At 40.2% G+C, this 21,222-nt stretch overlaps 1 protein-coding gene across 3 annotated transcripts; it reads right to left on the bottom strand.

Moving 5' to 3' along the window:
- Nucleotides 1-10,637: 10,637 nt before the first annotated feature.
- LOC119523258 lies at nt 10,638-18,642 on the bottom strand. Of its 3 annotated transcripts, none has more exons than XM_037822028.1 (3): nt 18,354-18,642; nt 14,492-17,287; nt 10,638-13,875 (listed from the first exon to the last, which is right to left on the bottom strand). In XM_037822028.1, the coding sequence occupies exons 2-3, from the start codon at nt 16,259-16,261 to the stop codon at nt 12,916-12,918; spliced, it is 2,730 nt and encodes a 909-aa protein (XP_037677956.1). In that variant the 5' UTR covers nt 16,262-17,287; nt 18,354-18,642; the 3' UTR covers nt 10,638-12,915. The 3 variants fall into 3 exon arrangements, with proteins under 3 accessions (XP_037677956.1, XP_037677958.1, XP_037677957.1); XM_037822030.1 differs by having other exon boundaries at nt 14,492-17,254; XM_037822029.1 differs by lacking the exon at nt 18,354-18,642 and having other exon boundaries at nt 14,492-18,308.
- Between the last annotated feature and the right edge of the window lie 2,580 nt (nt 18,643-21,222).

Here is a 21,222-nt window from a genome sequence, read left to right as displayed (position 1 = left end):
GGGGAGCGGTTGCTTAGTATGAGCAGAATGTTCAACTAGGATGAACTTAAATGCTTGGAAATGAGCAGGGGTGTCAGTAGCAAGATGTGAGAATAACTAACAGTGCCGAATGGTGTGTGAATGAGGTGGAAAGGGGAAGCTCAGAGTCATATATGTCACCAGAAGGAAAGTTGGAGGTCAAAAGATGGGAATGTATAAAACTGAATCCTATGGTGGGCAATGTCCGTGATCAACTGTACAAATATTAGAAATCGCTTCCATGAACCAGAACAAATGTATGACAATACAATTAGAAGTTAATAATAGAGGGGCATATAGGCAAGAAATATATACCTATTGCAAACTATATACTACAGTTAGTAGTATTTCAACATTTTTTCATAAACAGTAACAAAGGTACTATATCAATACTACAAGTCAACAATTGAGTGGGGTTGGTTAGGGATAGGGGAGGATTAGAGTTTCCTTTTCTTTTTTCATCTTTCACTTTATTTCTTGTCTGGAGTAATGAAAAGTTTCTAAAAATTGAACAAAAATTAAGTGTGGTGAAGGATGCACAGCTGTATGAGGGTACCCAGGGGCAAGTGATTGTACACTTTGGATCTCTGGATAATTGTGTGGTATCTGAACAATCTCAATAAAAATGAAAAAAAAATAAAAAATTAAAAAAAATAATAGTGAACTACAGTCAGGAAAGATGCATGAGTCAGACTCTCTCTGGGAAACATCAAAAAGGACAAAACCCAAAAGAAACAGAGGAGATAATCAAAAGGTATTGCTATAGGAATTTGATGCCTCTGGTGCTTTGAGGGTAACCATAGCAATAAAATCCTTCAAACTCATCCCAACACCTAAATAGTTTAACACAAACTCCTGCATTAAAGAACTAGCAGAAGTAAAGGCATGTTCATCTCCAAGAATAAAAACATTTACATAAGTATCTATTGTCCTATAAAACACATTTAGTTTTCAATAAAAAATTCTGAAGCATATATAAAGGTAAGAAAACACAGTTTGAAGAGATAAAGAACTCATGAAAACTAACTAAAATGACATATGACTTAGATGTTGGAACTATTATATGGAGAAATTAAAATAACTATGATTAGTATGCTAAAGACTATAATGGAAAAAGGACAGATAAGTAATTTCAGCAGAACAAAACAAAGCATTAAAAAGAATACTAGAAATCTATCTGTAGACTAAACTAGAAAAGGAGCAGTGAATTGAAGATAGGTCAATAGAAATTACACAAACTGAAACACAAAGTGTAAACAGTGGGCATAAAAACAAAACAGAACATCCAAGATCTGTGTAACGATATAAACAACCTGAAATGTGTATTTGGAATCTCAGAAAGAGAAGAAATAGAATGGGGAAGAAGAAGTGTTTGAAGAAAATATGACTGGAAAATTTCCAAAATTATTGACAAACACAAAATCAGAGATCCAAGAAGCACAGAGAACACTGAACATGGTTAACACCAAGAAAACATCAGAAAACCAAAACAAAGAGAAAATCTTAAAGGTGGTCAGGAAAAAAATACTTTCAGAGTCCATGGATCAGAATTACAAAAGAAACCATGTAAACAACAAGATAATGGGATAACATTTTTAAAGCATCAAAAGACAAAAATCCCATCTGTGCAAAATATCCTTCAAAAATGAAGGAGAAATAAAGATATTCTCAGCCAAAAATGAGGGAATTCATTTACAACAAATGTGCTCTACAAGAAATGCTTCAGAAAGTTCTTGAGGCAAACAGAATAGGATATATATCAAAACATGGATCTACACAAAGAAATGGAGAACATTGGAAATAAGATCAAGGAAGGTAAAACAAAATCTTTTTAAAATTTTAAATCATTCTGAAATATAACTGAATTTAAATAAGAATAATAATGTGTTCTAGCACATGTAAAAATGAAATGTGTGACAACAATGGATGTTGGGGATTGAATCATGTACCCCATAAAAGAAATGTACAAATCTTAATCTGCATTTCTGTGCTTGTGAACCCATTTTGAAATAGAACTTTTGGAAGATCTTATTATCAGTTAAGGTATGGCCAAATCAAATCAGGGTGTGTCTTAATCTGTATGATTGGAAACCTTATAAAGAAAGGGAATTTGGATTCACTCAGTTACAAGAAGTCAGGAGTCAGAAACCAGAATTTAAAGAAAGCCAGAGAGGGGAGATCACCATATGAGGGAGGACTGTCATCACCAGAATGCTACCCACTCTGAGAAAAAGCATGGCCTTGCTGAAATACTGATTTTGAGCTGCTAACTTCTAAACTGTGAGACAACATATTCTCATTTAAGCCAAACCATTTTTTTTTGTATTTGTAATAGCATTGCTGGAAAACTAGCACATGGCATGGGACAGAAGAATTGATAATATGCTTTTACAAGGTCCTTAAACTCTAAAGGAAGCAGTATATTGTTGGAAGGTGGATTCAGGTTACTTAAAAGTGTATATTGTAAACCCTAATGCAGCCATTATATAAGTAAAAATAAAGGGAGGTAGAAAAAGTCAGAATTATAAGGAATGGAAAACAGGTCAGGTCAATAGTTGTCAGGGTTTGAGGGGAAGGGGTCAACTATAATGGGGGCATAAGGGGATTTTTAGGGTGAGAAAACTGTTCTAGGTGTTATTATGGTAGTAGATATGTAACTATGCATTTGTGACATCCATAGGACTGTATAAAGTAAAGTACAAGGGTGAACTTTACTATATATAAATTTAAAGAAAAATTAACTAGCATGTCAGGTTATCCCAAGATAGAATGAAGACTGTGACAAATGAATTGAACTTGCTATAAATGTATGATAAAACCTCACAGAAGGAATTGGGAAGTAAAGAAGACAACCTAAATAACTTTGGAGAATGGTGTTTTGGTACTGTAAGGCTTAAGGTAAAAAGAACTGTACACAAACATTGTACTCTAGTTGGTAAATGCATTTCTCACAGAAGTGTGGGTTAGCAATTCTGAAATTACTTTCTAACGTGTATTAGAATGGAACAAATAAGTAAATTGTAGAAAATGGAAGCTACTTTTTTCACTGTCAGAGAAAGAATTTACAAATAAGTAAGGGAGGAAAGCCAGAATGAACCCTGTTGTGTTGTGTTAGAGTTAGAGATATCAGTGTGAACTCATGTTCATTTTAATAAACTCATGGGTATATATATATATATATATGGAAATGAACTCATATATATATGCACATACACACAAATAGATACAGAAATAAATTCAGATATGTGTGCGTACATGAAGAAGAAATGCTTGAACAAAAGAAACCAGCTTTCCTTAGAAAAGGATTTGCTTCCAGAGCTGGGATGGAGAAAACACAAGATGTGCCTGGAACATTTTGTAGCACCAGAAAGTAACAAAAAGTAACAGAGTGCTAATACTCATACATGCACACAGGCGCACATACACTCACATGCACACACATAAGGGTGGGGCATGTTGAAAGGGCATGGGAGTCAAACCAAAAGAGCACACATTGGCCATAGCTGGGAAAATAAATAATGAATTGGATTATTATCCAATGAATAAAATAAATATCCTTGAGATCATACTGATAGAAAAAAGATTGAATAAATAAGTAAATGTGGGAGAAGTGGTAAATCTTCCCTACAGAAGAATTCCAAACAATAAATGTATTATTCCTCTCTCCAGAAGGTGGAGCTTAATTCCCCTCCCCTTAAGTGTTGCCTGGATATAGGGACTGACTTCCAAAGAATAGTATATAGGAAAGGAAAAATTGTAACTTTATATTTGAAAAACATGGCAAACACTATCTTAACCAAGTAATCAATGTTAAAACTACTATCCCCTAATATCATCTCTGTGATAGTCTTCCCCCAAATCCATAACCTCAGTCTAACCATGGAAAGAATCATACAATACCAAATTGAAGGACTTTCTCCAAAATACCTGACCAGTATTCCTCAAAAATGTAAAGCTCTAAAATGTAGAATATAGGGTACTTAGAGATAGACAGAGGCTAGAGAAGGGGGAGGGGTTACCTAATATGTAAATAATTGTTAATGAGGTTGAACTTAAATGTTTGTGACTGGATAGGGGTAATGGTAGCTCATTATTGAGATTATAAATAATAATGCCATATTGTAGTTGAATTTATCACCAATTAAAACTACAAATGTAAATAAGTTCTTGCATGAACTACCACAATTCTAAAAATAATAGACATATGAAAAAAACATAGCTATTGCAAACTATGGGTTATAGCTAATAGTAATATTTTAGTATTCTTTCATTAACAGTAACAAATTTACTACACCAATACTATGGGTAAACAATAGGGGGTATGAGTGGTATTGGAGTATTTGGGTTTTATTTTTTATTCTTATTTCTGTTCTGAAGTAATGGAAATGTTCTAAAATTGATCACAGGGGTGTACGCACAACTATGTGATGATGCTGTGAGCCAGTGATTGTACACTTTGGATGGTTTGGGTGGTATGTAAATATATCTCAATAAAACGGAAAAAAGTGTCATGCTCATCAAAAACAAGAAAAGTCTGAGAAACTTTCATGAGTTGAAGAAGACCAAGTGGACATAATGACTAAATGCAATCTAGTATTTCTTATTGGGTCCTGGAACAGAAAAAATATAGTGGAAAATTTGGTAAAACTGCCTAAAGTAGTTCAGTTATTAGTATTGTACCAGTGTTTATTTCTTAGGGTTGACAAATGTTAGCATTAGAGAAAGCAAAGTGAAGGGTATATGTTAACTCTCTGCTCCATCTTCTGAACACTATGTAAATCTAAAATTTTTCTAAAGAACATGTTTTAAAAAAACTTTTCAAACACTAAAAAGCTGAAAGAATTCATCACCAGCAGACGTGCACTACAAGAAATGTTAGAAAAAGTTTTTCAATCAGAAGAAAAATGACATCAGGTGGAAATCTGGACTACACAAAGGAATAAAGAGAACTGAAATAATAATGATCTGAGTAAATATAAAAGTCTTTTCTTCCTCTTTACTTCAAACATTTTAAAAGATAACTTGCAGTTAAAAGACAAGCAATAACAATATATTATGGTGTTTATAACACATAGAATTAAAATGTATGATAACTATAGTAAAAAGGGTGGGAATAGGAGGAGAAATAGAAGCATATTTTTTTTCTTGCAATTTTATTCAGATATAGTCACATACTATACAGTCATCCAAAGTGTACAATCAGCTGTTCACAGTATTGTCATACAGTTGTGCATTCATCACAATTTTTGAATATTTTCATTACTCCAAAAAGTAATAAAAATAATAAAAATTAAAGTAAAAAGAACACCCAAAGCATCCCATCCTCCATCTCCCCTATTATTAATTTATTATTTTGTCCCCATTTTTCTGCTCATCTGTCCATACCCTGGATAAAGAGAGTGTGAATCACAAGCTTTTCACAATCACATAGTCACACCATGTAAGCTATATAGTTATATACTTGTCTTCAAGAATCAAGGCTACTGGGTTGCAGTTCAACAGTTTCAGGTATTTCCTTCTAGCTATTCTAATGCACTTGAAACTAAAAAGGGTATCTATATAATGCATAAGAATAACCTGCAGAATGGCTTCTCACCACCATTTGAAATCTCTCAGCCACTGAAACTTTACTTTGCATCATTTCTCTTCCCCTTTTTGGTCAAGAAGACTTTCTCAATCCCATGATAATGGGTCCAGACTCATCCCTTGGAGTCATGTCCCTCATTGCCAGGGAGTTTTACACCACTGGGAGTCATGTCCCATGCAGGGAGAACGGCAGTGCATCCACCTGCCAAGTTGACTTAGAGAGGCCATATCTGAGCAATAAAAGTGGTTCTTATAGGCACAACTATAAGTAGGCTTAGCCCCTCTTTTTCAGTAACAGGCTTCATAAGGGCAGGCCCCAAAATCGAGGGCTCAGCCTACTAAATTGGTAGTCCCCAGTGTTTGTGAGAATGTAAGGAGTTCCCCAGGTGTGTACATTTGATAGTTCCACATTTCCCCAGTCCCTCAAGGGGGCTTTCCAAATACAATTTTATCCTCTGCCCAAATTACTCTGGGATGCATTAGGGCTTCACACTATCCTGTACAAACCAACCAGATCTCACTCCCTATTCAAGGTTCCAAGTAATTATGGTGTTTGAATAAACTGACCATACAAATTAAATGATATAGCATCCTACAGAAAATAAAGAATTTCCACCAAATAAACATCTCTACCTCTTTGTAAGTTTCTAATACTATACATGAAGTTTGACTGTGGTAATTTAAGTGTTCTACTGTAAACCAGAAAGCAACCACTATGAAAGTAAAAGAGTCATAAATAGTATGACAGTAAAGAAAAAATGAATAATAAAAACACACACTCCAAAAGCATGCAGAAAATCAATAAAAAGGAAAAAGGGGGAAATGAGGAGATAATAGCTTTAATCCCATCTGTATCAATAATCACCTAGATATATCATTCAGTGTTTTGCAGAGAAACAGAACCAACAGGAAGTGTGTGTGTGCATGTATATATGTGTGTGTGTCCATGTGTAATAGCAGCCCAATTTCCCCTTGGTAATCATGATCAATCACCACAGCCAGTACAGTAACTGCCTTTATGGGAAATCCATATCCAGAGTAAGTTTTTATTCCAGTAAGAATGAAGCACTGCACCTTCCATGATGGAACTGTTTCAATGTAATCAACCTGCCACAAGGTAACTGGCTGATCAGTGTGGGGAATGAGGCCCTATCTGAGACTCATTGGAGTCTGCTGCTGGCAGATTGGGCATTTAGAACTGGCTTTAGCCAGATCAGCCTTGGTGAGTGGAAGTTCATGTTGTTAAGCCCAGTCACAAACTCCATTTCTGAAACAATGTCTACATTGTTCATGAGCCCAATGGGTAATAAAAGGGGTGGTTGACAAAAGAGGCTGTCCGGTGTCCACAGAACAGGTCATACTATCCAATTGATTATTAAAATCATCTCCTATGGTCACTCATGAGAGCATTCACATGGGACTCAAAAATCTTCATTTCTGTTTATTCAGGGAGGTTTATTTACATACAGCATCCTGAGACTTCCTTGCCACCAACTTTCATATCATGATCCTTTCCAATCCATGACCATCCAACCAATCCATGGGCCACAGTCCATATATTGTCCTCTGAGCACTTCTTCATCGAAAAAAATGAAAAACCTGGTGCATTTCTTGACATTCTTCCAATGAGAGCATTTCCCTTCATCAATGTCCTTCTGGGGTGTTCCAAAAATGGGTTGTATTGCTGCAGCTATCAACCTTCATGTTTCACCTGAATATTGTGCCAAACAATTTGTAAATGAGGCTGAGTTTTGTCCTCCTCAGTCAACTGACTGTAGGGGACCACCCATGAGATCATAGGTGCTTCCTGGGAGAAAGAAAGTAACATAGCAGAAGTGGGAGGGCATTGGAATTTGGGCCAATTCCTCATGTAACTTACTTGTGCCTTAAGGGTCTTCTTGAGTATGATCTCATATATACTACTTTTGATAACGGACTTCTGTTGTGCATGCCCTTTTTATGGCTTGATGGGCCAGACAACATCTAGTTCATGACAGACAGCTCAGGTCACATCATAAATTTGTGGTCATTGGTTAAGCATTCAGTCTCTACTAAGGCCCAAGTCGTAAGTTAAAGCTATTTATCAAAAGGAGAGTAGTTACCTGCAAAGAATGGCAGGGCTTTGCTTCAAGTTGAACTGTTTGTTTATATATTCTGCATATAAAATCTTAGCCAGAAATCTGGTTTCCAAATATTTTCTCCCCTTGGGTAGGCTGTCATTTTACTTTCAAGATAAAGTCCACTGAGGTCCAAAAATTTTAAATTGGTATGAGGTCCCATTTATCTATTATTTTTTCTTTTGTTGCTTGTGTTTTGGATGTAAGATCTAAGAAACCATTGCCTGACACAAGGTCTGGAAGATGATTCCCTAGATTTTCTTCTAGGGTTTAATTGTTCTGACTCTAGGTCTTTGATCAATTTTCAGTTTATTTTGGTATATGGTGTGAGGTTGTGGTCCTCCTTCATTTTTATGTAAATGGAGAATGAGATCTCCCAGCACCAATTTTTGAAGAGACTGTTTTTTCTTAATTGACTGATATTTGCCACCTTGTCAAAAATCAGTTGACCATAAATGTGGGTGTTGATTTCTGAGCTCTCAGTTCTATTCCATTCATCCATATTTCTGTCCTTGTACCAATATCCATGCTGTTTTTAATACTGTGGCTTTGTAATAAGTTTTAAAGATCTGAAAGTATGAGTCCTCCAACTTCATTCTTCTTTCTCAAGATGGCTTTGGCTATTCTGGGCCCCTTTTCCTTTCCATATAAATTTGATGATTGAATTTCACATTTCTGCAAAGAAGATTATTGGAATATTGATTGAAATTGCCTTGAATCTGTAATTCACTTTGGGAAGGTTTATACCTTTATGATATTTAGACTTCCAATCCATGAACATGGACTATCCTTCCATTTAACTAGGTATTCTTTGATTTATGTTAGCAAAATGTTATAGTTTTATAGTTGTCTGTGTACAAGTCCTTTATAGCCTTGGTTAGATTTATTCTTATGTGTATTATTCTTTTAGTTGCCATTATAAATGGAATTCTTTTCTTGATTTATTCTTCAAATGTTCATTGTTTCTGTATAGAAACACTAATGATTTTTCAATGTTGATCTTGAACTTCACAATATTGTTGAATTGACTTATTAGCTCTAGGAGTTTTGTTGTGGATTTTTCAGGATTTTTCATATATAGGGTCATGTCATCTTCAAATAGGGAAGGTTTTACATCTTTTCCAATTTGGTTGCATTTTATTTCCTTTTCTTACCAAATTGCTCTAACTAGAGCTTCCAGTACAATGTTGAATAAGAGTGATGACAGTGGGCATCCTTGTCTTGTTCCTGAGCTTAGAGGAAAATTTTTCAGTCTTTCAACATTAAGAAGAATATTATTTGTGAGTGTTTACTATATGCCTTTTATCATGCTGAGGAAGTTTCATTCTATTTCTTGTGTTCTAGGTGTTTTTAGCAAGAAGGGGTTCTGGATTTTGTCAAATGCCTTTTCAGGATTTATTGAGATGATCTTGTGTTATTTTCCTTCATTCTGTTAATGTGGTGTATAACATTAATTAATATTTTTTATGTTGAACCATCCTTGCATAGCAGGGATAAATTCCACTTGATCATGGTGTCTAATTCTTTTGATATGCTTTTGGATTTGGTTGGCTAGTATTTTGTTCAATATTATTCCATCTATATTCATAGGAGTTATTGGTCTGTAATTTTCTTTTCTTGTAGTATCAGTATATGGGCTTGGTATGAGGATGATGTTGGCCTTACAGAATGAATTAAGGAGTCTACTCTCCTCTTCAGTTTTTTTGAAGAGTTTAGTAGAAATGGAGTTAATTATTCTTGGAATGTTTGGTAGAATATTTTGTCCTAAGCTTTCCTTTGTTAGGAGGTATTTGTTTACTGATTCAAACTCTTAATTGTTAATTGGTTTGTTGAGATCCTCTATTTCTTCTTGAGTCAATGTAGGCATTCTGTGTGTTTCTAAGAATTTGTCCATTTTATATAGGTTATATAATTTATTGGTATACAGTTTGTTTCATTTTGCTAATGCTGCTGTTATGCAAAATACCAGAATTGGATTGAATTTTATAAAGGGGGTTTATCTGGTTTCAAATTTACAGCCTGAAGGCCATGCAAATATACAAATTAAGGCATCAACTTGAGTATAACTTCACTGAAGGAAGGCCAATGGCATCCAGAAAACCTCTGTTAGCTGGAAAGTCACATGGCTGCCATCTGCTGATCCCAGGTTGTGTTCCAGCTCCTCTCCCATATGCTCTGCATTCTTCAAAATTTTGCTCTTGGGGCATTTTGTCATCTCTTAACTTCTCTGGAGCAAACACTGGGCTAGCATCTCCAAAGTGTCAGCAAAATTCTGCTTTCAGTGGCCATCACCAAAGTGTCTCTCTCAGCTGCTCTCTGGTCCTTCTGTTTGTGAGCTCTTTTATAGGAATCCAGTGATTAAATCAAGACCCACCCTGAATTGGAGAGGTCCACATCTCCATGGAAATAATTCAATCAAAAGTTTCACACACAGTTGATTGAATCACATCTCCATGGAAATACTCAATCAAAGGATTCCAACCAAATCAACACTAATACATCTGCTCCCACAAGATTGCATTAAAGAACATTGTGTTTTAGGAGACATAATGCATCCAACCTGGTACACAGTTGTTCATAGTATCCTCTTATTGTACTTTTTATTTCAGTGGGATCAGAAGTAATGCCCCCATTTCCATTTCTGATTTACCATATTTGTATGTTCTCCCTTTTTTTCTTTGTCAGTCTAGCTAAATGTTTGACAATTTTACTCATCTTTTCAAAGAAAAAACTTTTGGTTTTGTCGATGCTTTTCTTTATATTTTCATTTATCCCCACTCCAATGTTTATTATTTCTTCCTTCTGCTCACTTTGGTTTTAATTTGCTCTTCTTTTCTAGTTCTTGCACTTTTGAGGTTGTTATGGTGCCTGCGAGTTAAAGTTTGAGACAGCCAATTAGAATTTAAAAAAGCCTTTATTAGTCGGCTGGCAACTGCTCAGCTTGACTCCCTCCGCACAGGGAATTCAGTGAGCAGCCCCCACCTGTGTGCGCTGGTGCCTTATATAGACAGAAACCGTATCCTAGAAATGCAAGCAAGCTATTTTAACAGAAGCAGAGTTGGCAGTTAGCTCTTGGTTACAAAAAAACAATTTCACAAAGAGTTTCACTTGGAACTGGCGCAGCTATTGATTGTTAAAGGGTTATGCTTGGCCAATGCGTGCAACCACAGTTTCGCCTCCCCTAAATGGTAAAGTTTCGCTTCCTTTAACTGGTACAGTCTCACTCCCCCCTCCTCATGGCCTAATGCCATTTACACAACATTTTTGCTTTGCAGATGTTATAGGATTAAGGGGAAAGGGGACCCCACTTCATTCCCCACTGATTTTTGGGAGAATCAAATCATTGTTTCTTCTGAGGATAGGTGTTGATATTGAGACTGCAAAACCATGAGTTTTATGCTTTGAATGCATCACTGGATGAACTGAATTAAATACCTTAGAACACAAGGACCTATGATCAGGGCTAATATGAGAAGGACCAAGGGTCCAGCGACTGCTGACACTAGGGTAGTTAACCATGGGGACCAAGAAAATAAATTTTCAAACCAGTTTGCCTCCTTTTTCCTTTGCTCTTCCCTATCTTGTAGTCTTTTTCAGAGTTGGCTCAAACTTCCTTTAATTACACCTGAGTGGTTAGTATAGAAGCAACATGCTTCACTTAGGGCTAAACAGAGCCTTCCCTGCTTCAGGAATAGAAGGTCGAGTCCCCGTCAGTTTTGGAGCACTACTTCAGCTAAAGAACTTAGGGACTCTTCAAATTTAGTGACGCTCTCCTCCAGGGTTTTTAGATCTTGATCAATTTGGGCACTAAGACTTTTGAAGTTTTGGTCTCCTATGACTAGTGCCATGGTTCCTACTGTGGTTGCTCCGGCTACACCAATGCCAAGAAGCATGGACACTAATATGGGCACTCCTCACTTGACCCATTTTAAGTTAGTTAATCCAAGGTGTTCCCTACCCCCTTTGCCAGAATAGTAATATACCTGGGGGAAGACATGGGTGAGAATGCATAGTCCTGGGGCTCCGGGTTGCATGAGAGCCAGGGGGTATAAGCATGGAGTTAGCCCTGTTGTGCAGGCAAGCCATGTTCCCTTGGGTGCTACTAAATAATATTCGTGATGCTTCGCAGAGCTGTTGCTAAAGGTGGTCTCGGAGGTACAAGAGTTAGCGTAAGGGGAGGTTGACAAAAGGAATTGGGGGGATAGAAAACATGTTCCTTGTCCTTGAAAGTCACCTAAAGTGAGCTTAGGAGTAGTGCCCCAGGGACAATAGTGTGAGTTTTGGTGATCATCTGACAGAGAAATATTTTGGATATCATCTTCAGCTGTTCCTATACTTCGGTTAGCTCCTAGACCTGCATAGTAGGGTGGTTTGGGGTTTAGGCATAACCAGCAGTCTTTAGTTAAGTTGGAGGAAGTCTTATTTAGGAACTTGAACATAAATTTAAGTGTATGGAGTATGGACTTTTGGTGGGAGCTTGGAGGTGAAGGAAGGGGGGTTGCCTTAGGTGGTAAGGGATGGCTCATGGTATCAGAAAGATGGGTAGGTGGGGAAGGAGTTGCTATGGGTATTTCGATTGCAATGGGAACCAGGGGGCCTATTGGATTTAGAGACTTTGGGATTGCCTTTTTCTGAATAGTAAATAGCACTCCAGGATCATATCCTGATACATATAGGCGCAATCCCCACGTTTTTCCTCCTAACCACTGGGAGTCCTCCCAAAACTGCTGTGGTTCAAAAGTAACAGGGTCACAATCTCCAATTACACAGTTCTTAGTAGGAGCTTCTGGCCTTTTATCCCTCATGACCCTTAACAGATGGTCTACATTTTTCCATGGGGCTATGGTTTCACAACCCCAACTGTAACAGAAGTAATCGTCCTCTCCCCCGCATGCTGAGGCACTTTCCTGCAGACAGATATAATGTTGACTATGCCACAGCCCTTGTTCCTGGGGTAATGCACCACAGCCATAAGCTTTCACCCCTGCTCTTCCACCTTTTGCCCTCACTGGCAAATTCCAGGTCTCCCCAAAGAGTTTACATAGGTCAAAAACAAATTTAGGGCTGCCAGGAGTGCTAATTTGGCTAACTATTGTTCCATCAATGGTGTGAGTTAACTGCCATGTATAATTAGTGGCTTGATGAGGGTTCTCGGCAGTTAGTACTGTTACTAGAGTCAGCATAATGGCGTACGTCACCACAGCCAAAGTTTTAGGGGATCTGATGTTTTCTGTACAACCCATTCTGCGTTCTGGTCGGAGTCCGCCCTCTTAATTTGTGAGTGATGTATCCAAAATCTTTTACCTGCGACCTTCACGGTGGTTGGTGTGCTTAGGATCACCTGATAAGGTCCAGCCCAGCGTGCTTCGAGGGAGGAGGGGTCTCTTTTCTTGATCCACACCAAGTCCCCAGGTTCAGCGGTAGGGGTTTCCTCTTTCACGGCATCAGGTTTCGAGCGGTGGGCGTGGACGGTGTGGTGGATGTTTTTGGAGTTGTAGTGTAAGGCCTGTAGGGACTTGAGAAGTTCAGAGTTAGACAGGGAAGCGAGCTGCTCCTCCCCTAACTTGGGGAGGAGCGGGGGTGGCCTGCCAAACATGGCTTCATATGGAGTAATACCTTTTACATAAGGGGTGCACCTAGCTTTGAGCAAGGCAAATGGAAGGAGGCTCACCCAGTTTCTGCCAGTCTCCAATTTAAGTTTGGTGAGGGTTTCCTTAAGTGTCCGATTCATCCTTTGTACCTTCCCTGAGCTTTGCGGTCTATAGATGCAGTGCAGTTTCCATTCGATTCCTAATGCTTTTACCAAATTCTGGGTAACTTGGGCTATAAAAGCCAGACCATTGTCAGACCCCATTGTTACCGGTAGGCCAAACCAAGGGATAATTTCAGCTAATAATTTGTTAGCTACTACCTGGGCTGACTCTGACTGAGTTGGGTAGGCCTCAACCCATCCTGAGAAGGTGTCCACCAGCACAAGTAAGTACTTATATCCCCCTGGTCTGGGAGGCAGTTCCGTGAAGCCTATTTCCCATTGCTCTCCTGGGAGCTGACCTCTTAGGCGGTGACCGGGAGTAGCAGGGGTACTTACATGACTTGGGTTGACTTGGGTGCAGACGTGGCATCTTCTGCTTACCTCTTTTGCTTCCTGAAAAAGCTTAGGTATGTAAAAGTCAATTCTTAGCAATTCAGCTAATTTCGTCCCCCCCCCCCAGGTGTGTACTCTGATGTGTTTGTAAAATTAAGTCTCTTCCCAGTGACTCTGGTAGGAGGATTCTAGAGTCGGGGAGGACTTTCCACCCCTTTGAATCATCTCTATCTTGGAGCACTTGACTTAGACGAATGTCAGAGTCTGAATAAGTAGGGGCAGTTTTTAGTACCCGGGGTGGTAGGAGGGGCAAGACTTGAAGGGGCCCCACTGGCTTTAGGGCCGCTTCTTTGGCCGTCTGGTCAGCAAAAGCATTCCCCTTTGCTTCGGGTGTATTTGAGGTTTGATGTCCTTTGCAATGGATTATGGCTACTGCTCTGGGAAGCCAAAGGGCTATTAAAAGCTCTGGTATTTCTGAGGCATTTTTAATGTCCTTTCCCCTGCTGGTTAGGAGGCCGTGTTCCTGATAGATGGCCCCATGCACGTGTACAGTGGTGAATGCGTATTGGCTGTCTGTGTAGATGTTCACCACTTTTTCCTAGGCCCATCGGAGAGCTTGGGTGAGGGTTATTAGCTCAGCTTTTTGCGCAGATGTCCCATGGTTTAGGGCTTGGGCCCATATTACCTTAGAGGCTGTCACTACTGCTGCTCCCATGACTCGAGTCCTGTCTTGAATGAAACTGCTCCCGTCAGTATAGAGAGTTTCGTCTGGGTTTTGGAGCGGCAGATCAGTCAGATCTTCACGCAGATTGGTGGTTGCTGCTAAGGTTTCAACACAGTTATGAATGGGTTGGCTGGGATTATTTTCTGGCAGCAAAGTAGCTGGGTTTAAAGCTGAGGTTTGAAGAAACTTTATTCTGAATGGATCAAGGAGAAGAACTTGGTGTTGAGTAATTCTTGTGTTAGAGAGCCACCTGTCCGGGGGGCTTTTGAGGAGGGTTTCAACTGCGTGGGGGGCGATGATTTGCAGTTCTTGCCCAAAGGTGAGTTTAGAGGCTTCTTTAATTAGCAAGGCAGTGGCCACAATGGCCCAGAGGCAGTTAGGCCAACCTGCCACAACCGGATTGAGGCGCTTTGAAAGATAAGCCACGACCTGTTTCCATGGCCCTAAGCGCTGTGTTAACACTCCCTTTGCTGCCCCTTGTGCCTCAGCTACATGCAGCTGGAATGGTTTTCTGAGATCTGGGAGTGCTAAGGCTGGGGCTTGGGTAAGTGCCTTTTTTAGAGCCCGGAAAGCTCCCTCCTCCTTGTCAGTCCAAGTTAGCTCTATGTCCTTTCCCCCGGTGCTAGCATAAAGGGGACAGGCTATTTCGGCAAACCCAAGGATCCACAGCCGGCAATATCTGACCACTCCTAAAAATTCCAGGACTTGCAGTTTCGTTTGGGGTGTCAGAATTTGGAGGATGGCTTGGATGCATTTGTTAGACAGTGCTCTCTTCCCTTCAGTTATATTGTACCCAAGATAAGAGGATTGGGGAACGCATAGCTGTGCTTTCTTTGCTGATACCCGGTATCCTAGCTGCCTGAGAGCTTTTAATAATTCCTTTGTAGCCTTCTGGCACTCCTTGGGGGATTTTGCTGCAAGAAGGATGTCATCTACATATTGGAGGACAGTAACCTCGGGGTGTCCTTCCCAGAATTCTAGTAAGTCCTGGCTAAGGGCTTCATCAAAGAGAGTAGGAGAGTTTTTAAAACCTTGGGGCAGTCTAGTCCAGGTTAATTGTCCTGAATCCCCTACTTCGGGGTCTGTCCACTCAAAGGCAAAAAGAGGCTGGCTGACCAGAGCCAGGGGTAGTGAAAACAAGGCATCCTTTAAATCTAGTACAGTGTACACTTTCCGATCAGGAGGAAGCAAGCTAAGCAGGGTATATGGGTTAGGGACCATTGGGTGGATCATCTCGACCCTCTTGTTGACCTCTCGTAGGTCTTGTACTGGCCTGAAGTCCTCGGTCCCTGGTTTCTGGACAGGTAGGAGCGGGGTGTTCCAAGGGGACTTGCAGGGTACAAGGATCCCCGCTTCCCTTAGTCTCTTAATGTGGACAGCTATTCCTTTTTTAGCTTGGTAACTCATTGGATATTGCTGAATCCGGACAGGTGTGGCATGGCTTAGAAGCTGGGCAACTATTGGGGGCTGGTGGCCAGCCAGTCCTGGGGGATTGGTTTCTGCCCATACTTCTGGAATTTCTTTTTGCCATTTTATTAGGAGCTCAGTCTCTTGTTTAGGAGTATCTTCCCCGGTTAGGAGGAGGTACTCTTTGGACAGGGGGCAGGTAATTAAGATGGAACTCGGCTGTCTAGGAAAATTTACTTCCGGCCTTTCATCTTGGAAGGAGATGGTTGCTCTTAGCTTGTGGAGCAAGTCACGGCCAACTAGAGGGTAAGGGCACTCAGGCATAGCTAAGAAGGAGTGAGTAACGGTTCCTTCCCCTAAGTTACTTATCTGGGCCTGTGTCTATGGATAGGACTTGATTCTTCCAGTGGCCCCCTGAATTGGGGTCCGTTTTTGCGATAGAGGGCCTTTTGCTTCCTGGAGCACAAAAAAAGTTGCCCCAGTGTCCACTAAAAAGTCAATGTCTTGGCCCCCTACTTTAAGAGTGACCCTGGGCTCCTGGGGGCTAAGGGCGGAGCCCCGGCCTCATCAGTCTTCCTTCTCTAGAAGGACCTTTGACGGTCCTCAACAGGATTTTTTCGGGCACTCGTTTTTCCAGTGCCCCTGCTCCTTACAGAAAGCACATTGGTTTTGGCCTAGAGAGGGTCCTTTTCACCCTCCTCTCCCGCCAGACAGTTTATTTCCTCCCCCTGACTTTTCTCCAAACTTCTGACCCCCTCCTCAGTTTTTATTCTGCGCCTGGTCCTCACTCATGGCAAGTAGGACTTTCGCCATTTTTTTGTTTAAGTCTTCTGAACTTTCCCTATTATTGAAGACTCGTTGAGCAACTTCCACCAACTCGCTCAGTACTTTTCCCTCAAAGCCTTCTAACTTCTGTAACTTTTTCCTTATATCTGGGGCTGACTGGGCAACGAAGGCAATATTAATTGCCTGCCTGTTTTCTGGCACCTCTGGATCTATAGGGGTATATAACCGGTAAGCCTCCTGGTGGTGCTCTAGAAAAGCGGTGGGGGACTCAGTGGCCCCCTGAGTCACCTCAGTTACCTTAGACATATTTGTAGGCCTCCGCGCTGCTGCTCAGAGAGCCCCCATTAGAGTCTGGTGGTACCGTTCGAGAGCCTCCTTACCTTGATCAGTGTTAGGGTCCCACTGGGGTCGGGTGAAGGGAAAAACAGCCTCAAGGCAGTCTACTTCCGTGGTTGGCAGACCGTCTGGACCCATGACTAGTTTCCGTCCCTGGGCATGGATTCTCTCTCTCTCCTCTGATGTGAAAAGGGTCTGCAGAAGTTGTTGACAGTCATCCCATGTGGGCTGATGAGTAAAGAAAATGGACTCTAACAGAGAAATTAGTCCTTGGGGGTTTTGAGAGAAAGAAGGGTTTTGATTTTTCCAGTTGTACAGGTCGCTGGTGGAAAAAGGAACATAAACCATAAAGGGCTTTGGGTCTTCAGGGGGGCCCTGAATGACTTGCCTCAGAGGTAATTGGGCGGGGCCAAGGACCTGACCATGCGGTCCGTACGAACTTCTGGAACGGATATGGGGGGGCTGGAGAGAGTTGTCGGGGGTGTAGTGGAATCCGGAGTGGGAACAAGGGGTCCCTCTGTTTTTGAGGTAGAGGGTCCCGAGCTGGAAGCAACGGGTCCCGGGCTGAGAACGGAGGGTTCTGGACTGGGAGGAGAGGGCCTTGGGCTGGGGGCAGAAGGCCCTGAGCTAGGGGGAAGGGCAAGGGGCCCTGCGGGATAAGGTGGGGGCCGTGTTAAGGGGGGACTATCCTGTGGGGGGTCGAGGACCAGGGGCCTTTTGGGTGGCCCCTTTAGAATGAGCACATCTCGCTCTTTGGACAGTTTAGGTGGTGAGCAATTTTTAAGCCACGTGGGGTGGTCAGTGAGGACGTCGATCCAGGTTTCAATGTAGGGAATCTGATCCGGATGTCCTGGTTTCCCACAAATGACTTTTTGAACCTGAAAGGCAATCGGCAAGTTTAGAGTGCCCTCTGGTGGCCAATTAGCTCGCAGAGGGTCCGGAGAGTTCCTGGGTTGACTATGGCTCCCGATCCTGCAGCTCGTCGCCGAAAGTCCTGGAAATTTTTTAAGAAACATTGTAGCAGAGAGCAAGCGGAAGAAGACGGAGACTGACCCATAACGTGACTGATGGGTGACAAAACAGAAACAGAACAGAACAAAGACACTAACAACAAAACACAAAACAGAGGCTAGGTCTGCACTAAGAGACCAATTTCGAACCTGAACCAGAACCTGAACCTGAGGCCACCGGCCACCGTCGTGGTCCGAGGGCGGGTCTCGGAGTTATGGCTGCATCCAGCCCTCCTAAAAACCCTAAAGGGGTACCCCACCAGACCAGATTAGAGATCTCTTACCGTTGTGGGCCCACGTCCAGATGCCTCCAGAGGCGAATTTTTGAATTTTGAGGCTTGACCACTCGGTTCTCCGCCGGGGCTGAGGAACGTCTCTCAGCGCACGCCCCCTGGGGGAGGGCCGGTAGTCAGACCTTTGTCTCAACCCATGAGCCTCAGCAAACACCGAGGAGAAATCTTGCTGGGGCCTCCAAATGTTACGGTGCCCGCAAGTTAAAGTTCGAGACAGCCAATTAGAATTTAAAAAAGCCTTTATTAGTCGGCGGGCAACTGCTCAGCTTGACTCCCTCCGCACAAGGAATTCAGTGAGCAGCCCCCACCTGTGTGCGCTGGTGCCTTATATAGACAGAAACCGTATCCTAGAAACGCAAGCAAGCTATTCTAACAGAAGCAGAGTTGGCAGTTAGCTCTTGATTACAAAAAAAACAATTTCCCAAAGAGTTTCACTTGGAACTTGTACAGTTATTGATTGTTAAAGGGTTACAAAGGGTTTCACTTGGAACTGGTGCAGCTATTGATTGTTAAAGGGTTATGCTTGGCCGATGCGTGCAACCACAGTTTCGCCTCCCCTAAACGGTAAAGTTTTGCTTCCTTTAACTGGTACAGTCTCACTCCCCCCTCCTCATGGCCTAATGCCGTTTACACAACATTTTTGCTTTGCAGATGTTATAGGATTAAGGGGAAAGGGGACCCCACTTCAGAGGTTGGGTCTCTGATTTGAAGTCTTTCTTCTTTTTTAATGTAAGCATTTAGAGCTATATATTTCCCTCTTAGCACTGCCTTTGCTACACTGCATAAGTTTTGGTATGTTTTATTTTCATTTTCATTCCCCTCAAGAAAGTCCCTAAATTTGCTTGTGATTTCCTATTTAACCCATTAGTTGTTTTAAATTATGTTGCTTAATTTCCACATATTTGCAAATTTTCCATTTCTCCCTCTGTTATTGATTTCTTGCTTCATTCCATTATGGTCAGAGAATATGCATTTATGGTTTCAATAATTTTTCATTTATTGAGACTTGTTTTATGACCCAAGATATCATCTATCCTGGAGAATTATACATGTGAACTTGAGAAGAATGTATATTCTGTTATTGTTGGATGAACTATTCATGTCTGTTAGGTCTAATTTGTTTACAGTTTTGTTCAAGTCTTTTAATTCTTTATTGATCATCTGACTAGATGTTGTATCCATTATTGAAAGTGGTGTCTTAAAGTCTCCTACTATTAATGTAGAATCATCAGTTTCTTCCTTCAATTCTGTCAGTATTTGCTTCAGATATAGTGGATCTCTGCTGTCAAATACCTACATATTTATAATAGGTACATTCTGTTGAATTTTCCCTTTTATCAGTATATAATTACCATCTTTGCCCCTTGTAACTGTTTCCACTGAAAGTCTATTTTATCTGGTATTAATATAGCTACCCCAGTTCTCTTTTAGTTACCACTTGCATGGTGTATTTTTTCAATCTTTTTACTTTCAATCTATGTGAACCTCTGAATTTAAGGATAGTTCCTTTGCAGACAGCATAAGTTGGGGCCTGTTTTTTAAATCTATTCTTCCAATATCTATCTTTTGATTTGAGAGTTTAATCTCTTTTCATTTAATGACAGTACTGATAATGCAGACTTTCTTCTGCCATTTACCTTTGTAAGTCATATATTTTTTGTTCCTCAATTCTTCTTTTAATATCTACTTTTATATGTATTTGATTTTTTTGTGTTGCACCATATTGAGTGCCTTTTCCTTATATCTTAGTATATTTTTCATCTGTTTTCCTTGTGACTATCATGGTGTTAAAATGTAACATGCTAAATACATAACAGTCATATTTTGTTTGATACCAAACTTACCTCCATAGTATGCATACTTTGCTTATTCCACTCTGTCCCCCACCTAATTTTGTACTTGTTACCACTTATATCTTAGTATATTGTATTTCCAAAACCATAGATTTAGCATTGCTTTTATTCATTTGCACATTAGCACCTATAGGAAATAAGAAGTGGAGTTACATACCAAATAATATGCTACAATAATACTTGCATTTATATTTACCCAAATGGTTACATTTACTAGAGGCCTTTATTTCTTTATGCTGCTTTGAACCACTGTCTATGGTCCTTTCTTTTCAGTCTGAAGAACTCCTTTGAGCATTGCTTTTAAGTCAGGTGATGAATTCCCTTTTTGTATAACTTTTCTTTATCTTTGAATGTATTGCACTCTCCCTCATTTTTTAAAAATCAATTTTACTGAGATATATTCATATACTATATAATCATTCAAAGTGTACAATCAATTGTTCACAGTACCATATGTAGTTGTCCATTCATCACCAAAATCAATTTTTGAACATTTTCATTACTCCAAAAAATAAAAATAGGAATAAAAATAAAAGTAAAAGAACACTCAAAACATCCCATCCCCCCATTCCCCCATTATACATTTAATTTTTGTCCCCATTTTTCTACTCATCTGTCCATGCACTGGATAAAGGGAATGTTAGCCACAAAGTTTTCACAATCCCAGAGTCACACTTTGTGAGCTATATAGTTATACAATCATCTTCAAGAATCAAGTCTACAGGGTTGTAGTTCAACAATTTCAGGTATTTCCTTCTAGCTATTCCAATATACTAAAAACTGCAAAGGGATATCTATATAACACATAAGAATAACCTCCAGAATGACTTCTTTTTCTTTTTTTTAAATTAAATTCAGTTTAAATTAAATTCAGTTTTTTTTTAAATTAAATTTGTATGGTATATTCACATACCATACAATCATCCATGGTATACAATCAACTGTTCACAGTACAATCATATAGTTATGTATTTGTTGCTTGTGCTTTGGGTGTAAAGTCTAGGAAG

This window comes from Choloepus didactylus, chromosome X (assembly GCF_015220235.1).
Source record: "Choloepus didactylus isolate mChoDid1 chromosome X, mChoDid1.pri, whole genome shotgun sequence".
Classification (NCBI taxonomy): Eukaryota; Metazoa; Chordata; class Mammalia; order Pilosa; family Megalonychidae; genus Choloepus; species Choloepus didactylus.
Note: the sequence above shows the minus strand (reverse complement) of the source record. Positions and strands in the feature narration are given on the sequence as shown.

What these genes read in the sequence shown, in the direction of transcription:
- LOC119523258 (XM_037822028.1), bottom strand. Translation starts at nt 16,261, where the DNA reads ATGCCTGAGTGCCCTTACCCTCTAGTTGGCCGTGACTTGCTCCACAAG. An exon ending in CAGTAGTGACAGCCTCTAAG is followed by an intron (nt 13,876 to 14,491) that starts GTAATATGGGCC and finishes TACATACCTAAG; the next exon opens with CTTTTTCAGGAAGCAAAAGA.